Genomic DNA, 16,495 nt, shown 5'->3' with positions numbered 1-16,495 from the left:
TTATGGTGCTGGCTGGGGGAGCTGCAGCTCCCATGGGGTCACATCAGTGCTACACAGCAGATAGGAGCAGACTCCGTGCCCCCAGAACAAGGGAGACACCCCCACACACACACCCCCAACCCAAGGCTCATCAGGGGGACAAACAGGAGACTACCCCCACCCCAGCAACCCCAGACTGAGCAGGAGGAGGCAGTGACAGTGCAGGGACAGGACTGCGATCTCCATTTATTGAGGCAATGCTGTGAGGCACCCCAGGGGGCTGCACCAAGGCACGGTGGCACTGGGGGTGTGGAAGGACCCCCAAGGAAGCAACACCACAGTGGTGTAGCAGCAGCGGGTCCCTCAGGCCTTGCCAGGGTCCTCCTTGAGCGTCACTGTCCGGTTGAACACCATCTAGGGAGAAACATAGGGTCTGCTCAGAGCCCCATGGCGGGCAGGGGGTGCTGCACAAGTGGGTGCAGGCTGCCCCACTGCCTCCATCCCAGGGCTCACCTTCCCCTCCTCACTGTCGGGATCCACAGAGAAGTAGCCCAGGCGCTCAAACTGGAACTTGTCAAAGGGTCGGGCAGAGTGGACAGAGCTGTCGACCAGGGCATTGTGCACCACACGCAGAGAGTCCTGGCAGGGGGGGACAGCTCAGCTAGCACCCTGACCCTTCTGTCCTCTCCACAGGCCTGCTCCCCCCAGCTCCTCTTCCCTCCAAGACAGAGTAAGGCCTTGCCCCAAGAGAGGTAGGGTGTACAAGGAAGTGGGTGTCCTCAGGACTGGGTGCAGGAGGTCCCCACTTTCCCCCCCGAGCCCATAACCCCAGCTGCTGCCACTACTCACAGGGTTGAGGTCACTCAGAAAGCCACCAGGTACCTCCGATGGGTCCTCAGGATTTTTGTGCAAAAACCTGCCATGAGATAAGAGTCTTATCCCAAAGCTGCCAGATGAGTGGATATAATGGGACCACAGAGCATCATCTTCCCCAGGGCAGATCCCTGTTGTGGGCAGACCCCAGGAGGGCCTGCTGGTGTACAGCTGTGCTACTGCTCCAGCATGCTGAGCGTGTTCTGGCCTCTGTTGGCAGCCAGATACTCACAGCCGCTCGTAGAGCCGCACTTCACATGTCACAGGCACCGACACCCAGTGGATGAAAGCTTTGGGCTTTTCCGCCACATCCGACTTGGTGCAGGTCACCTCCAGCTCAATGACACGTCCACTGACGTCCTGAGGGAGAGGAGATGAGCTAAGCTGTCAGGCAGCAGCCTTACCCCAGCAAGCCTAGGACTGAACCCCCAGCCCCACAACTCAGGGACACCTTGTTCTCCACTGTGAGGCACAGGGCAGGCAGAGAGCAGCCACACAGGCAGCCTGGGCCCTCACTGTGCCCAGAGTGTCCAGCACGAGATGACCATCGCTGCCCTTCCCTGCTGGGGCATGGCCATGTCCCGACATTCCACAGCCCAACATCATGTCACCAGTGCCCACGGCCACGCACCTTGATGACATTCTGGACAGTGATGACGTAGCCAGCGTGGCGCAGCCCCACCGGCTGCCCAGGGGCCAGGCGCTTGTAGCCCTTGTCTGCCTCCTGTAAGAGAGTTCACAGATGCATGAGGGGTCCCAGCATGGGCAGCCAGCCTCCCCTCCAGCATGTCTCTACATCCCCACTCCCGCCATCCCATGGATCAGTGATCCCAGGGCTATTTGAACTCCCATGTTGCTGTGGGATGTTCCCACAGACAGGGCCAGGTTGAGCACCATAGGTTGGACACGTCCTGGCCAAGCTGAGGGCAATACTTGCCCAGTGCTCATCAGAGCTGCTGGCACATTTGGGCATCACAGTCAGGTGCTCAGCACCCGCCTGTGATCTCTGTGTGCAGCACCACCACCACCACTTCCAGTGCTGCCAGGCTCCTGCTGCACAAGCTGTAGCTCCAGGAGTGAGGGCAGTATGGTCCAGTCGGCCTGGCTTACCTCCCTGAAGTCCGTCTCCTCAATGTAGATGGTCTGATGGAAGGGCACTTTGTGAAAACCACGGCTCTCATCGGCTGGAAAGTTGGGCACAAGGACCTCCAGTGGCTGGGGAGAAAGAGGGCGTGAATGCTGATCTCAAGGAACCCCACTCGACCACAGCCCATGACAGTCTCACCTTTGGAGCAGGGAAGTTGGTAATGGTGACCTTGAGGGGCTCCAGGACAGCCATGGCGCGGGGGGCCTGCTCATTCAGCACGTCTCGTGCACATGCCTCCAGCAAATGTGGCTCCATTGTCGCCTGGGCCACTGTCACACCAACCTGAGGGACAGCCTGCTGTGACCATGCTGGCCAGGGGATGCATCCATCTGCCCTGTCCCATCCTATCTGATGCCTACCCGTGCACAAAAGTTGTTGATGGCCTCGGGGGGGAAGCCTCGCCGGCGCAGGGCTGTCAGCGTGAAGAGCCGCGGGTCATCCCAGTCCCTAAGGAACACCGGTGTGGCAACCTGGCATGCCCTGGGTGAGCCCCATCCTGGCTGCTGGCCCTGCTCCTACCTCACAGCACCTGTCTCCACCAGACGGATGATCTTTCTCTTGGAGACAACAGTGTAGAGCAGGTTCAGGCGCCCATATTCCCACTGCACAGGGCAGTAAACATCCAGAGCGTTGCACAGCCAGAAGTAGGAGGAGCGCCTGCAAGGGAGGTACAGGCACAGCCCAGCTCAGCCACATGGACACACTGTCCCCTAGTACTCTGGCAGCCACCGGCATGCAGCCATCTGCTCCCAGGTACAGCTCAGCCCTGGGCCATGCTGTGCACAGTGCTCACCTGGCCTGGAACTCCTTGGTGCAGAGGGAGTGCGTGATGTGCTCGATGGAGTCGCAGAGGCAGTGTGTGTAGTCATACGTGGGGTAGATGCACCTGCAAGGCAGACACAGTTGGCTCGGGGCAAAGCACGGTGCTGCTCTACTCCTGACACCTCCCCACTTCCAGGAAGTCCAGACCCACCCCCACCACATGTGGCAGGACATGGCAGGCCCTCCCTACCACTTGTCCCCAGTGCGGTGGTGTGGAGTGAACTTGACGCGGTAGGCAACAGGATCCATCTTCCCATCCTCCATCACCATCTTCATCCTCAGCGTGGCTTCCCCCTCCCCAAACTTGCCCTTTCGCATGTCCTGTGGAGAGGGGGGAAGCTTTCAGCTGAGCCACAGATCCAGACCCCACAGTCATGCAGCACCTGCCCCAGCCAGGAGTACCTCAAAGAGCAGGAGTGACTCCTCCACAGGCCGGTCCCGCCACGGTGAGGGTGGTGGGTTGTGGCCCTTGATCTCTTCAACCTTCTGATGGCAGACATATGCCTGACCCCTACGGAGGGGAAATGCCATCACCAGACATGAGGGGCCCATCCTCTGGGCAAGGAGGACCCCCAGCCACAGCATAGGACATCAACACCACCCCTGCACATTCCTACTGCCCCACATGCTCACCTGCGTATAAGCTCCAGGGCCCAGGTGTAGAGCTGGTCAAAGTAATCCGACGCGTGTGTCACTGCATAGGGCTGGTAGCCTATGGGGATGGGTGAAATGGAACAGGTTGGAAGAAGCCCAAAGGCCCAGCAACAAGACCTGAATGTAGGGGCATCCCTGGCACCTGGCTTGATCCTGCCCTCCCCATCCTGAGCCATACCCAGCCACTCCACCATCTCCCGGATGGCTGTGAAGTACTTCTCCTCCTCCTTCTCGGGGTTGGTGTCATCATAGCGCAGGAAGCACACACCACCGTTGGCCTGGGGATGAAGAGATAGTGAGCAGCTGCTCCCTGAGGGACCACAGGGCCAGGCCAGCAGCCAAGGAGCAGGGGAAAGCAGGGGCCAGGGCAGCTTGGTGCTTTTTACCTTGGCATAGCCAAAGTTGAAGTTGATGGCCTTGGCATGGCCAATGTGCAGGATACCATTAGGCTCAGGAGGGAACCGTGTCCGTACCTGGAGGGGGAGAGGGGACACCTCTGTCCTTCAGCAGGAGACTCTTACCTTCCCTGACAGCAGTGGCACTGACATGAGCCCCTGGCAGTCCTGCAGAGCACCCCATGCTGTGTGGGTGCTGCCTCTGGTCGTGCCCCCTGTGAGCTGTGTGTTCCCCACCCACCCCGGCTGTGTCACTCTCACATGGAACCGCTGGGCTGATGGACATGGCCTCACCTGCCCACCCGTGATTGCCAGGTGCTGCTTCAGCAGGGCCATAGTGTTTGGTGTCACCACGTAGCCCTCAGTCTTGTAGTTTTCTCCTGCAGGCAGAAGATGCTCAGGGATACAGCACTGCCCTAACCATGCCAAGCCCAGCAGGCAGGGGGGAAGGACACAGGACCTGTCCAGTCCTCTGCAGCATGGAGAGCTGGGACCAGGCACAGAGCCAGCAGAGTGGCCCCACAATGGCAGCAGCTCCTCACACTTACCTGGCTTGTGGAACTTCAGGGCTTCTCCCCGCAGCTGCTCCAGCAGCGACTGTGTCTCTGTGCCCATGTCACCTGCAGAGAGATGGGACTGAGCTCCCTGATTGCAGCTCCCAGGGCCCAGCTTGGAAGCAGGTCCCAGCAGGAACTAAAGGGCTGGGGGAGAGGACAGTCTCTTACCGTTCTCCACCACAGCCACCTTCTGTTTCTCTGCTGGGGCCAGACGGGCCTTTGCAGCCTGCAGAGACCAGCAGAGCATCCTGAGTGCCCAGCTGTAGCACATACCTTCCCCTCCTGGCCCAGCCTGCTGTCCTCAGCACTCCCTCAGACCTGTTCCCATGGTGGCAGCTCAGCCCAGAGCAGCTATTTGGGATTCTGCCTGAACACTTTGCAGGAGAATACCATCCAAGTCACCAGCCTCCCCTTCTCCTTACCTTTGGCTTCTTTTCCAGGTCAGCTTCTGTCTTTGGCCCAAGCAAATGCAGCACCTGGAGAAGAGTGACACAGCCAGGAGTCAAAAAATCAGGAGTCAAAAAGGCTCCCTGTGCCCCAAGGCCTGGAGATGTCCTGTGCAGCCATCACTCCCCTCACCCTGCCTGCACCCAGCTGAGGCAGGCTGTCCCCAGCGCTGGGCCCTCCAGGGGACTGGCTGGCAGGTCCCACACCAGTCACGGCACCTCCAGGGGACCACAGCAGCACCTGACGCAGTAATCTCGCACCCACCTGCAGGTCCACCTCGTTCTTGATGGTCTTCCCGTCTGCCCACTGCAGCCGGTTCCGTGCCTCCCCTGCAGACAGGGCACCCCGTGGGCAAGGGGCAGGGCCCAGCCCGGGGGTGAGGCCATTGATGCAGAATGCCACACCCTTTGCCCCAGGGCTGTCTCTGTTGCTGGGTACTATGCCCTGTCTGTTCGGGGGATCTGGCAGGATGACATCTCCCCGTGGCAAAAGGCTGGCTTTCAAGATCCAGGGGAGCAGACAGTGACACTGGCAGTCAGGCAGAGGGATGTGACAGCCACCAGCATCAGGCAGGGGTTGCCCCGGTGTCCGCACTCACCCATCAGCAGCCCCATGTTGAAGTGGTAGCGCTCTGCCAGCAGCTCTGCTCGGTGCTTGCTGATCACAGCCTCCACCTGGGAGCAGCGCAGGGGACACTGGGGTGAGCGAGGCAGGCGGAAGCACAGCAGGAGCCAGTCCAATGTCCCCCGTGCTGTCTCCACAGGGTCACAGCCCCACTCACCGCTTCCTCGATCTGCTCGGGGGTGATGCAGACCCCCACACCGCAAGACCGCTCAAAGTCTGCCACATCCAGGGGCTCCAAGGGGTGGCTCCTCACGTACTCCAGGGCAGCTGGGGACAGAGCAGAGATGAAGAGCGGCGCTCCCGGGGCTGGGGCCGGGCGGGGGCCGGGGCCGCACGGTACCGCTGAGCTGCAGGTCAGTGAGAATCTCCCTGCGAGCGATGTAGCCGACGAGGAAGGCGAGGTGCTTCGGGTCCTTGAGGCGGGCGGCCGTGTTGTAGAGAAGTGTCCCGGTAGCTTTGTCCAGCGCCGGGCCCAGTGCGCTCCGAGCCTGCCGCCGCCCCGGGGAAAGTCAGGGCAGGACCGGGGCCCGAGCCCCGGCGAACCGGCAGCACCGGGGACCGGAGCGGAACGGGAGAGTGCCAAGGGCCAAGGCCGCTCGGCGGGGTCGGGAGGAGGTGAAGCCGGGAAGGCTGGGGTCGAGGGGGTGACAGCGGGACCACGGTGCCGATGTACCGGGGGGACACCGGGGATGAGGGTACCGACTCCCGAGGGTGACACCGGTGCCGGGGTAGCGAGTTCCCAGGGTGACCGGGTCCCGAGGTGACATCGGGATGACGGGATACTGGGGATCGAGGACCGGGGACCAGGGTGCGGGCCCGCGGCGGACGCACCTGCAGCACGGCCCGGCGCAGCAGCGCGCTGAGTGCCCCGTTGCGTAGCGTCTCGCGCGCCTTGGCCTCGCTGAGGCCGATGCCGGTGAACAGCCCCAGCGCCTCCTCCGCCTCCTCCGCCGCCATCGCCGCCGCCGCCGCCGCCATGCTGCCGCCTCCGCCACCGCCCGCCCGGGGACGCGTCGGCGCCCCGCCAACCGGCAGCGAGAGCGCTCCGTCCCGGCCAATGGAAGGAGGGAGACCCGCGCCGGCCGGACCAATGGGTGTGCGGGAGGCGGGCTCAGCGCGCGGGCTGTTGCATCATTTAAAGAGACCGGCGGCGGCGGCGGCCACGTGGGGGGCGGGGCTGGAGGTGGGCCCGGGGGCGGAGCGCGTGCTGCATCCCGCCCCCGGCGCCCCGTCTCCCGGCGCTTTGTGCCCCGCGGCTGGTGCCCGCGCCTCCAGTGTGCCTTGTGTGTCTCCGCCTGCCCCGACGGCCCCGGGCACGGGGCCTGCGGGAGGCCCATGGGGACGCACACGCCCAAGGCGGGTCGCGGTGGCGGCCTCAGCCCGATTTATGCGGAGCCAGGCCGGCTCGGTGTCCCCAGCTTCCCCGGATCGTGCGTGGTCGTTTGGCCCCGCCAGCCCAGTGTCCATCCTCTTCCCTCCTCACCCGCCCCCCCCCCCCGCTGCCCTAGTACACCCCTCATTTCAGTGTCCTCAGGTTTCCCCAGACCGGTGGAACTTCGGCTGCCTCAGCCCAGTGTCCTCCTTGCTCTCCCCCGTCTGACGTCTTGTCCAGTCTGGTGTTCCCAGCTCACCACTTTGCCCCACCAGCTTCCCCAGCCGGGTATTCTCTATTTCTTCCGGCCCGGTGCCCCCCCCACCCCCGGCCCGATGTCCCCCCTCAGCCCGGTGTCCTCCACAACCCCACGTTTCCTGCCTCAGCCCGGGAGTCCCCCGGCAGCCCGACGTCCCCTCCCAGCTTGGTGTCTCGTCTTAGCTCAGTGCCCCGCTAGCCCAGTGTTCCACCAATCCTACTCCCACCTCAGCTCAAGTAGCAGCAGACTCGAGTGGTTGGGGAAGGGGGTTTATTGGAAATACTGGGTGGGAGGAGGCACTGGCAGGTCCTGCCAGCCAGAGCCACCGGACACAACCAGACAAGGCAGGTCGTGGCTCCCCCGCGGGCGGGTGCTGGAGTCAACGCTGGTGTCGCAGTGGGTCCCACACCATGGAGGGGACAGCCATTGCTTAGCACTGGCACAGAGCTATAGCTCCATCCTGGTGCCAGGCACTGTGCCTGTCCCCTTGGTGGCTGCCTGCTCCCTGCCCGTAGCTGGCAGTGGCTTCAAGCTATAACGGGCACTGACATTGGTACCCGAGACACTGCGGTACTCGCCCATCTCTGTACGAACGTTCTCGTTCTGGGTGATGGTGAGCAGGACCGGGACGGAGAGCGTTACCTCCTTCCGCAGGACTTGGATGCTGAGCGCTGTGCGTGGGGGGATCTTCGCCGGCAGCTGCACCTCCACACGCTGCCGGCGAGTGCTGGTTTCACTGCGCCCTTTCTGCACCGTGAAGATGTTGGAGGCTTCCACGGTCAGCGTGAAGGAGAGCCCGGCTTTGAGGCTAGTGGCATTGCTGAAGTGGAAGCTCTGCCAGAGTGTGGTGCCGTACTCCCGGCTGCTGCTGGCCGCCAGTGCCTGCTCCGACTCTGTCTCGTTCACCCCCTCAATCTCATCCACCAGCACCTCCCGCTCCTCCTCCACCCGCTTCTGCTCCCAGAGGAGACGTGCTGAGACCAGGGGCCGCCCGGGGCGTAGCGGACGCAGGTGGGACAGCCGAGACTGAAAGTTCAGCTCCAGTTTGTAGTCAGCGAGATGCTCGCCAGGCCATGCCAGGCAGTGCCAGCCGCCCCGGCTGGGATGCTGGTAGAGCAGCCAGACGCCTCGCTGCACTACATGGGAGGCCACCCGGTCGTTGAAGTACCCATACGCCAAGTTGGTCTCCTCTGTCACCACCTTGCAGGCGCCTTGGAAGTTGGGGTGCTCGTAGAGGGTGATCTGGGGGTCCCCCAGGTCATGGTGCACGAGGCGCAGTGCTGAGAAGCTGTTGGGCCGATCCACAGAGGGGTACTCGCCCTCCTCAAAGGCGTGCGGCTCGCCCTCATATTTGGGGTCCGTGTAGGCAATCCATGGCTGCCCCTCCACCTTCAGGGAGGCGATGCAGTTCCCAAAATCCAGCTCGTGCAGGTCAGGCACGTCACAGGTGAACTCTCGGCTCAGCCCCTCAAAGTTGGCACGCTCGTACACCGTGATCCGGTTCATGGTGCTGCGGGTGCCTGCCCCTGCGAGGGCACAAAGTGCGGCACGTCCCCTCCTGTGGGCTCACGTGGATGCTACAGGAGACCCGCGAGGAAAGCCCAGCCAGCAAAGGGAAACCTTGGCACCCCTTTAACCCTTGTCCTCTGCCTTTCCTTTGCCCACCTCCGCCTGGTCCCCGTGCTCTCACCTTCTGTGCTGGCAACACCCCACAGCTGTGCCTTTTAGGAAGCGGTGGTGGGACCAGGGCGTGCTGTGGCACAAAGTGAAGGCGATGACAATGTTCATCCCCACACCCTGCACCCAACCCTGTCCCTGCTCTGGTGTTGGGGAGCCAGCCAGGCCCCGCACGGCGGTCGACACACTGGGATACCAGCCGGTCCCACAGACCAGCCCTGCCGGAAAGTCCTGCTGTGCCCCAGGCACGTGAGGCTCCGTGCTGAAGAGTCACTGCCAATTATCAGTGATGCTTCCGCCCTGCCCGCGCTAATTACAGTGTGCATTGCCGGTGGGGCAGGAACTGCTGGCTCACCCCAGTAGGGTGAGAGGGTATCGTGGTGGGGCAAACCCACGCCCTGAAACAAGAGTCTCTGGAACCCTGGCGATCCCAGCAACTGGACATGGACACCTAGCATGACAGTGCTGCTTCAGCCCTGAGAATGGCTAGGGCAGATGGGGACACTTCTTCTCCCTTGTCCCTTCATGGGCAGGACAACCACACACCAGGGGTGGCCAAGGCACTGCTGGAGATGGGATGCTGGGCACAGCCAGACGCTGACATCAAGCCAAGGCACTGGAAGGCAGCCACTCCAAGCACAGCATGCTGGTGGTTTTCTCTGGGCTCCATGCAGGTTCCCACAGCACAAACTGGAGCTGGCCTCCCCAGGAGCTACTGGTGTGGGGCACAGGGCACGTGCACTCCCTAGCTGGCACCCCGCTGCAAGAGGGCTCAGGCAGCTCAAGGGTTCTGGGGCAGGTTAAGCCTTTGATTTCTTCTGGCTACATGCCCAGTGGCTGCCTCATCCACTTGTCCACACAGCCCTCAGCAGCCCAGGGCTGTTCCCAAGGTACAGTGCATGGAGCAGGGAGCTACAAAGCTGACATGAAAAGCTCCCATTGGGGTACAGCTGGATCCTGACAGCTGGATCTTGGGGACAGTAAGGTCCCCCCAAAGCCTCTGGGCTGAAATCTGCCTCTTGGGGCTGATAAGCAAGGCCAGCCCTGGCTGCATGGGGTCCCCCAGTCCCACAGGAGTTTGGTACAGCCTGTGGGCACCCACATCCTGTGGTGGAGAAGGATGAAGACTTCATTGCTCCAGCAGCCTGTCCCCAGCAAGTCACCCAAGAGAGGAACCCAGGTGTCCCTGAATTCCTGAACCCTATCCCCTTCAAACCTCTCTCCCCCAAAGCCTAGTGCCACCCCACACCTCACCCCTCACTTGCCCGCTGCCAGTGCCCCATTTCCCCTGTCTGCAGTGCCAGCGCTGCCAGGGTCTCCCAGTTTATTGCCAGATGTCGGGGCGGTTGGGGTTACACCAGACAAACGCTACGGGAAGCAGTTAGTGAGTGGGGGGCCATGGGGGCTCCGGGCAGGGGCCAGGGAAGGGCTGTCCCACTCACTCCCCCAGCCTGCGGCCTCCCTGCCATCCCCCCCGGGCCGCCACGCTCCCCCGCGCCGGGGACCCCTCCTGCGCCCCGCGGCCGCCCTGGCTCCGTGGCCCCCAGCACCCCCCACCTCGCTGTGTTCACCCCCCTGCAGCGAGGCCGGTGGCCAGGGCGGCGCGGGGGGCACGGGGCAGCGTGGGTGGGAGGCGGTGCTGGCATTATTGCTATGGCAGGCGGGAGCAGTGCGACCCTCCCCACGCTCAGATCACAGTCTCGAAGAGCGTCGCCTTCTCCTTGGGGGGCTCTGGGGCCAGCAGCTTGGCCTCTGCCTCTGGCGTCAGGTACTCCAGGTGGTGTTGGCCCCAGATTGGAGTGGTCAGGAGCTGCCAGCGCTGTGGGGACACTGTGTCAGCACTGAGGGACAACAGCACTGGGACTGCCTGGACCCACCTTGGTGAATTCCCCGCAATGGGATAGGATGGGGGGTGGAGGTGAAACTGGGACAGGGAAGGGATTGAAATGGGATTGAGAAAGGGACAGAGATTGCATGGGGACAGGGACGGGACTGAGACACAGGATTAAGACAGTGATGTCAGCAAGGATGGGGTTTGGGAGAGGCTGGGAGTGAGACAGCAGTAGGGATGGGAATCTGGTAGGAGTGCAAATGATGAAGACTGGAACAGGACTTGGATGGGGGTGAGCCTAGGATGGGAAAGGGACTAAATGGGATTTAGAGAAGAACAGGGATTGCAAGGAGACACTGATGGGGACAGGCACAGGATTTGGCTGCGACAGGGATAGGGATAGGACTGAGACAGTGATGTAAGCAGCTGTGGGAATCAGGTAAGGTTGGGTATGAGACAGTAATGGGGACAGGGATGGGATTTGGATGGGAGTGAGACAATGGGGACAGGCACATGATTTGGATAGGAACGAGACAGTGATGAAGACAGGGATGGGATCTGACTGTGGATGGGACTGTGATGGCAACATGGACACTGGTGGGATTTGAATTGCAATCAGACAGTGACGAAGACAACAATGGGATCTGGTGGTGGATGGGACTGAAACGGCAATGTGGATGGTGGGATTTGAATGGGGCCAGGACTGGGCCAGGGACAGGACTAACAGGGGGGCAAGCATGGCTGAGGATGGGGTGGGGACAGAGGTAGGAGCGATCCCACTGCACCGCCCTCACCTCGCGGAAGGAGCCTTTGCAGCGCAGGAGCTTGTAGATAACAGTGCAGGGGATGCAGAGCATGGAGGAGAGCGCCAGGACCCAGCCGATGGCTTCCCCCCACCACGGGTACACGTACGTCTTATTGTATGTCAGCGGCTTGTAGTTCACCACGTGGAACACAAAGATGCCCTGGGTGGAGAGAGAGGTGAGGACCCACGGGGCAGGGAGTTGGCGGTCCCCACCCCCGACGCGTGTCACCGCCGTAGCCCCCGGCGTGTCCATCGCCCCACGGTCGCGACACGCGTGTGCCTACAGCGGCCGCCGGGGGGCGCTCAGTGCCCGTGGCACAGCGCGGGGCGGTGGCACACGCGTGTCCCCACGCGCGGTGGCCTTGCTCACCACGCAGACCAGCGGTGTCACCACAGCCCAACACCACTTCATGACGGGCAGGGGCCGGTAGCCGATCATACGGGCCACATCGTCCATGAAGCGGTCGGCACCTGCAGGGAGGAGGGCGTCAGTCAGGGCACTTGTGTCTCCCTTGCGTCCCCCCCACCGTGTCCCCCTGGCCTCACCATAGACCCAGGCAATGACTACGCACTCCCAGAAAGCCTGCCACAGCAGCGTGATCCCGCTGGCCGAGTAGTTGTCAAAGAGCTGGAATACGTACATGCCGCCCTGCCAGGAAGGTGCCCGTGTCACCAGCATTGTGCTGGCTGCCCCACACACCGCCACGCTGGCACTGTCATAGCCTTGCCAGCACCGGTACCCCACCTGGCATGGACACCCTGCATGCCATGGGCACCCTGCTCCCACAGCACCCCTACCCCACAGAGACTCCCATGCCATGGGCAGCTCCACTGACACGAGGGCAGCAGCTCCAGGGAGCTCCCACCCCACAGTGGGACCTCATGGGAGGTGCTGCCTGAGGAACAGGGGCAGGCAGCTGGTGTGGGGCTGGCTGGCAGTGTCCCTGCTGCGTCCCCCACCTGCGTGACCATGGAGAGGTCAATGAGGCAGCAGACGATGCAGCAGAGCGCAGCGGTGAGCTCACGACGCAGCGAGCCAGCCCCCGGCTGGGGGAACAGGTCCAGGATGCCCGTGATGAAACCCTCCACACCGACAAACTGTGGCACAAAGCAGGGCTCAGTGGGGATGTGCCACCCATCCTCTCCCTGATCCCCATCTCCCTGGTTACCACAGCACCTGGCTGTCCAGCCCCAGCACAAGGAGCATGATGAAGAAGAGCGTGGCCCACAGCGGGGACAAGGGCATCAGTGTCACAGCTTTGGGGTAGGCGATGAAAGCCAGCCCGGGACCTGTGGGAGAGTAGGGTCAGAGGTGCCACTCAACGGGTGTCACAGGGGACACAGTGTCAGCTGGCACCCACCGTCCACCACTCACCAGACTCGGCCACCTTGGAGATGTCCACGCCTTGCTCAGAGGCCATGAAGCCGAGCACGGAGAAGACAACGAAGCCGGCAAAGAAGCTGGTGCAGCTGTTGATCACAGCCAGGATGTAGGCATCCCTGTGGGCGGAGTGTCTTAAGGAAGTGCCAGGGGGTATTGGGGGACACACCATGGGGTCACTGGGACACACCAGGGGGACTGCCTGCAGCTGGCACAGCCCTACCTGTAGCAGTTGTTGTGGAAGCGGTTGTAGCTGCCCAGTGCAGTCAGGGCACCCAGCCCAATGGCATAGGAAAAGAAGACCTGGGTGCCAGCATCAATCCAGACCTGGGGTGTGAGGGAGGGTGTCAGGGGGTGATGAGGGTGCCAGGGGGTGTCTAGCACCCAGCTCCCTGCTGCCCTCCCCACTGCCCTCACCTGTGCCTCAACCAGCTTGGTCCAGTCAGGTTTCAGGTAGTAGATGATGCCGCCCAGCGCGCCAGGCAGTGTTACTCCATGGGCCAGCAGCAGGATGAGGACCACATACGGGAAGAGTGCCGTGAAGTAGACAATCTGAAGAGCAGTGGGTGGCCATGAGACCCCCCAGGCCAGGGCTCTCTGTCATGTGCCACAGGTGTCCCAGCAGGACCAGAGCTTGGGAATGTCCCCAGCAGCTGGTAGCACCTCCTGGACAGATGTGGGACATGGGCCTCCCACCCCTGTGGGCAGTGGCACAGGAGGGCAGGAGACAGCAGTGCTGTGTGTTGCAGTCCCGTTCTCTCATGCCGGTGGCCCTGATGCATGTTCCCCCTGCCAGCATTACCTTCCCAGTTGACTTGACACCCTTCCAAATGCAGAAGTAGACAACGACCCAGGTGGTGACCAAGCAGAGGATCATCTGCCAGTTCATCTCCCCTGGCTCGCTGAGGCCCCCAGAGAGACGCAGCACCTTGTTCCTGCAGAGTGGGGCTGTGCTGAGTGCCAGCATGACACCCCCAGCCCCAGACAACACCCTCCTGGTTCCCACACTCACTCCCAAAACTCAATGACAGGTGAGCGCTTGTTGGTCATGTCGGCACAGCTGAAATTGGAGGTCCAAGTGCTGGCAGTGGCATTAGTGCTGACATTGTGGCACAGGTCCGGGTTGAAGAGCTCCGTGCACTGCTCCGTGTTCCAGGAGTGGCCACAGGTGGCCCAGGGCAGGGTGTCCGTCAGTGAATGCACCAGGTAAAAGAGCCCCCACACCAAGATCATGATGTAGTAGGAGTTGCAGAAGAAGACGATCACCATAGAGGCCAGGCCTAAACCTGTGGCATGGGGAGACCAGAGCCCGCAGGCACCTGTGGGCATCTGGCAGCCGGCATGGAGTGGGATGTGGGGTGTTGGAGGGATGCGGGAGGACAGAGGAGAACTGACAGGGACAGGAGAGGGGAGAGCTGGTGGGAATGGGACAGGGAAGCTGGCAGCCCCAGGCAGGACAGGACAGGGTGGGGACAGCTGGCAGCATGGCACAGGACCAGGGGGGAGCCGGCAGGATACCTCTGCGGTGGGGATCCAGCAGCATGCAGGCAGGGAGCCACAGGGGCAGGCAAGGCAGGCAGGGCAGGACAGGGTGCCATGGGGCACAGGTGGAGGCAGCTGCCACCCTTGGCCGGGGCACAGGGGTGGCAATGGGACACGGGCAAGGTGCAGGGGAGCAGGTAGGGCGTGGGCAGGGTGCTGCCGGCCCCAGCAGGCTGCGGGCAGCTGAGGCACAGTCAGGGTGCAGGCAGGGTGCCGGGGGCCCTGGGCAGGGTGCAGCGGCTGTGGGAAGGGTGCAGGCAGGGTGCGGGCAGGGTGTGACATTACCCTTGAAGAGGGGGGCGATGTTCCAGGCGCCGATGCCCCCCTGCTTCATGAACTGCCCCAGGGCCACCTCCAAGAAGAAGATGGGGATGCCGCCCACGAAGACGATGAGCAGGTAGGGGATGAGGAAGACGCCTGGGGCCGGGGGCAGGAGGCCGGCTCAGCCGCTGCCGTCCCCCCGGCCCCCCCTTTTGCTCCCCCCCTTCCCCGCGCCGCCCGCCCGGACGCAGCGAATGGCAAAGGCGCCTCCGCGCCCTCCCCTTGCCGCGATGTAGGTCAGCACGGGCAGGTGGTGGGGGGCTCCCACGACCCCCCGCCCCGTGAGTGACTCTGGACCCCCACGGGGTAGCCCACGAGCCCCTCAAAGGTGCAGGGCGAGCTGACCCAGCGTGGGGTGACCCCCAGGCATACACTATCGAGCGGGAAGGGGGCACCCCCCGCCCCGCGGGGCTCACCCCCGCGGCGCGGGGCGAGCACGGGGCTCACCTCCGCCGTTCTTGTAGCACAGGTAGGGGAAGCGCCAGACATTGCCCAGCCCCACGGCGAAGCCCACGCAGGACATGATGAAATCCATCTGCCGAGTCCATGTCTCCCGTTCGGGAACGGCCTCTTTGGGGGGACCAGGGGGTCGCACCAGCGGTGCCGTCACTGTCCGCTCCTCGCCCGCCGTGGGGGGCTCTGCGCCCTCCGCCCCGCCGGGGCCTTCTGCCGAGACGGGGGGAGGGGGGATGCCCACGCCGCCGTCACGCGCGCCCGTGGGGGCGCGAGAGGGGGGGGAAGCACCTCCCCCCCCCCGCGCGCCCCTCTCCGCGCGTAGGGGCGTGACGTCAGATGTCAGGCCGGCGCGTGACGTCACAATGCAGAGCGGTGACTCACCCCGCGGCGGCGGGAGGGGGCGCGTCGCGGTCGCGCGTGGCCGTGGGCCCCCCTCTCCCCCTCCCCAAGCTCATCCCTCCCCGGCGCTCCCCGCTTACCGGAGCCCGCGGGGGCAGCGGCGGCCGCGGCTGTGGCGGCGGCGGCGGCGTCGCGTCGCGGGGCGTCGGGCGGCTGCGGGGCGGCCGTGTCGGTGGGGACGGGGGGCATGTCGCGGGGGGCCGGGGAGCGGGGGCGGGTCGGGGGCGGCTCCGTGGCCGAGGGGGGCTCAGAAGCAATCCACGAAGCACTTGAAGGTGAGTCGGAAGAACCTCATTGAGGGCGGCGGGGCGCGGCGGGGCGGGCCGGGCCGGGCGGGCGGCTCAGAGCCGGGCTGCGGGGCCGGCGCCGCGCGGCCGCTCCGGGGCTCTCTGCGCCGCGGCACCGGGCGGCGGCGGAGGCAGCGACCGGCCGCACCGCCCCCCGAGCCCCATTGGCCGCGCCACCCGCCCGCGGCTTGACGGGACTTGCAGTCCCGACGCACTGGCACCGGCCCCCGGGCGAGGCGGGAGCCACGGGGGGACAAGGAAGACCCTGCGGGATTCCGGGCACTACGGGCAGGGGGGACGGCGTGGCAACGGGGGATACCGGGCACGAGGGACACAAGGCAGCAGGGCACACCCGGGGACACCAGGGAGCAGGGCGCTAGGGACAGCAGGCGACAAGAGAGGCAGCGGGGGATGAGGCACTTCAGCGCACAACAGGCACTACAACTCCGGGACTTGCACGTCTCGCCGCACCGGGGCACAACAGAAGAAGACACGAGGCACTAAAGCGGCAGGATTTGCACCAGGAGACACTGGACAACAGGGTGCAGCCAGCAGCAGAGCACGCAGAGAGGCAGCAGGCACCGGGGGACACTGTGTCCCCCACTGCTGTGGAGTACACCTGGCAATAGCACCAAGAAACACCGGTCCCTGAGGGATCTTAGGGAAT

At 63.8% G+C, this 16,495-nt stretch overlaps 3 protein-coding genes across 4 annotated transcripts; all 3 read right to left on the bottom strand.

Annotated features, from left to right (window-relative positions):
• Positions 1 to 218: 218 nt before the first annotated feature.
• Positions 219 to 6,488, bottom strand: QARS1 (glutaminyl-tRNA synthetase 1). Its single transcript, XM_082288613.1, has 24 exons — positions 6,330 to 6,488; positions 5,839 to 5,986; positions 5,656 to 5,765; positions 5,473 to 5,548; positions 5,139 to 5,203; positions 4,850 to 4,903; positions 4,596 to 4,653; positions 4,419 to 4,490; positions 4,165 to 4,250; positions 3,862 to 3,948; positions 3,654 to 3,753; positions 3,455 to 3,533; positions 3,224 to 3,332; positions 3,012 to 3,142; positions 2,793 to 2,885; positions 2,519 to 2,656; positions 2,359 to 2,446; positions 2,138 to 2,281; positions 1,963 to 2,067; positions 1,484 to 1,576; positions 1,085 to 1,212; positions 829 to 895; positions 493 to 618; positions 219 to 393 (listed from the first exon to the last, which is right to left on the bottom strand). The coding sequence occupies exons 1-24, from the start codon at positions 6,474 to 6,476 to the stop codon at positions 343 to 345; spliced, it is 2,355 nt and encodes a 784-aa protein (XP_082144739.1). The 5' UTR covers positions 6,477 to 6,488; the 3' UTR covers positions 219 to 342.
• Positions 6,489 to 7,400: 912 nt separating this feature from the next.
• LOC309577054 (epidermal differentiation-specific protein-like) lies at positions 7,401 to 9,960 on the bottom strand. Its single transcript, XM_082288746.1, has one exon. The coding sequence runs from the start codon at positions 8,633 to 8,635 to the stop codon at positions 7,577 to 7,579; it is 1,059 nt and encodes a 352-aa protein (XP_082144872.1). The 5' UTR covers positions 8,636 to 9,960; the 3' UTR covers positions 7,401 to 7,576.
• A 153-nt stretch (positions 9,961 to 10,113) lies between these two features.
• On the bottom strand, positions 10,114 to 15,933 carry SLC6A8 (solute carrier family 6 member 8). 2 transcript variants are annotated; one of them, XM_082288744.1, is made up of 14 exons: positions 15,622 to 15,933; positions 15,134 to 15,352; positions 14,651 to 14,782; positions 13,836 to 14,109; positions 13,626 to 13,758; positions 13,241 to 13,375; positions 13,047 to 13,150; positions 12,818 to 12,942; positions 12,620 to 12,732; positions 12,403 to 12,540; positions 11,989 to 12,091; positions 11,813 to 11,913; positions 11,432 to 11,602; positions 10,114 to 10,625 (listed from the first exon to the last, which is right to left on the bottom strand). In XM_082288744.1, exons 1-14 carry the CDS (start codon positions 15,728 to 15,730, stop codon positions 10,494 to 10,496), a joined length of 1,989 nt encoding a protein of 662 aa, XP_082144870.1. In that variant the 5' UTR covers positions 15,731 to 15,933; the 3' UTR covers positions 10,114 to 10,493. The 2 variants fall into 2 exon arrangements, with proteins under 2 accessions (XP_082144870.1, XP_082144871.1); XM_082288745.1 differs by having other exon boundaries at positions 15,134 to 15,256.
• Between the last annotated feature and the right edge of the window lie 562 nt (positions 15,934 to 16,495).

Source organism: Coloeus monedula (assembly GCF_965178545.1).
Source record: "Coloeus monedula genome assembly, chromosome: 11".
NCBI lineage: Eukaryota > Metazoa > Chordata > Aves > Passeriformes > Corvidae > Coloeus > Coloeus monedula.
Note: the sequence above shows the minus strand (reverse complement) of the source record. Positions and strands in the feature narration are given on the sequence as shown.

Coding starts and splice junctions, on each gene's coding strand:
- QARS1 (XM_082288613.1), bottom strand. CDS start 6,476: ATGGCGGCGGCGGCGGCGGCGATGGCGGCGGAGGAGGCGGAGGAGGCG. Junction 3,534..3,653: donor GGAGATGGTGGAGTGGCTGG/GTATGGCTCAGG, acceptor CCATCCCCATAG/GCTACCAGCCCTATGCAGTG. Junction 1,577..1,962: donor AGGAGACGGACTTCAGGGAG/GTAAGCCAGGCC, acceptor ACTCTCTTACAG/GAGGCAGACAAGGGCTACAA.
- LOC309577054 (XM_082288746.1), bottom strand. CDS start 8,635: ATGAACCGGATCACGGTGTACGAGCGTGCCAACTTTGAGGGGCTGAGC.
- SLC6A8 (XM_082288744.1), bottom strand. CDS start 15,730: ATGCCCCCCGTCCCCACCGACACGGCCGCCCCGCAGCCGCCCGACGCC. Junction 13,759..13,835: donor CCTGTCATTGAGTTTTGGGA/GTGAGTGTGGGA, acceptor CCCACTCTGCAG/GAACAAGGTGCTGCGTCTCT. Junction 13,151..13,240: donor CCAAGCTGGTTGAGGCACAG/GTGAGGGCAGTG, acceptor CTCACACCCCAG/GTCTGGATTGATGCTGGCAC.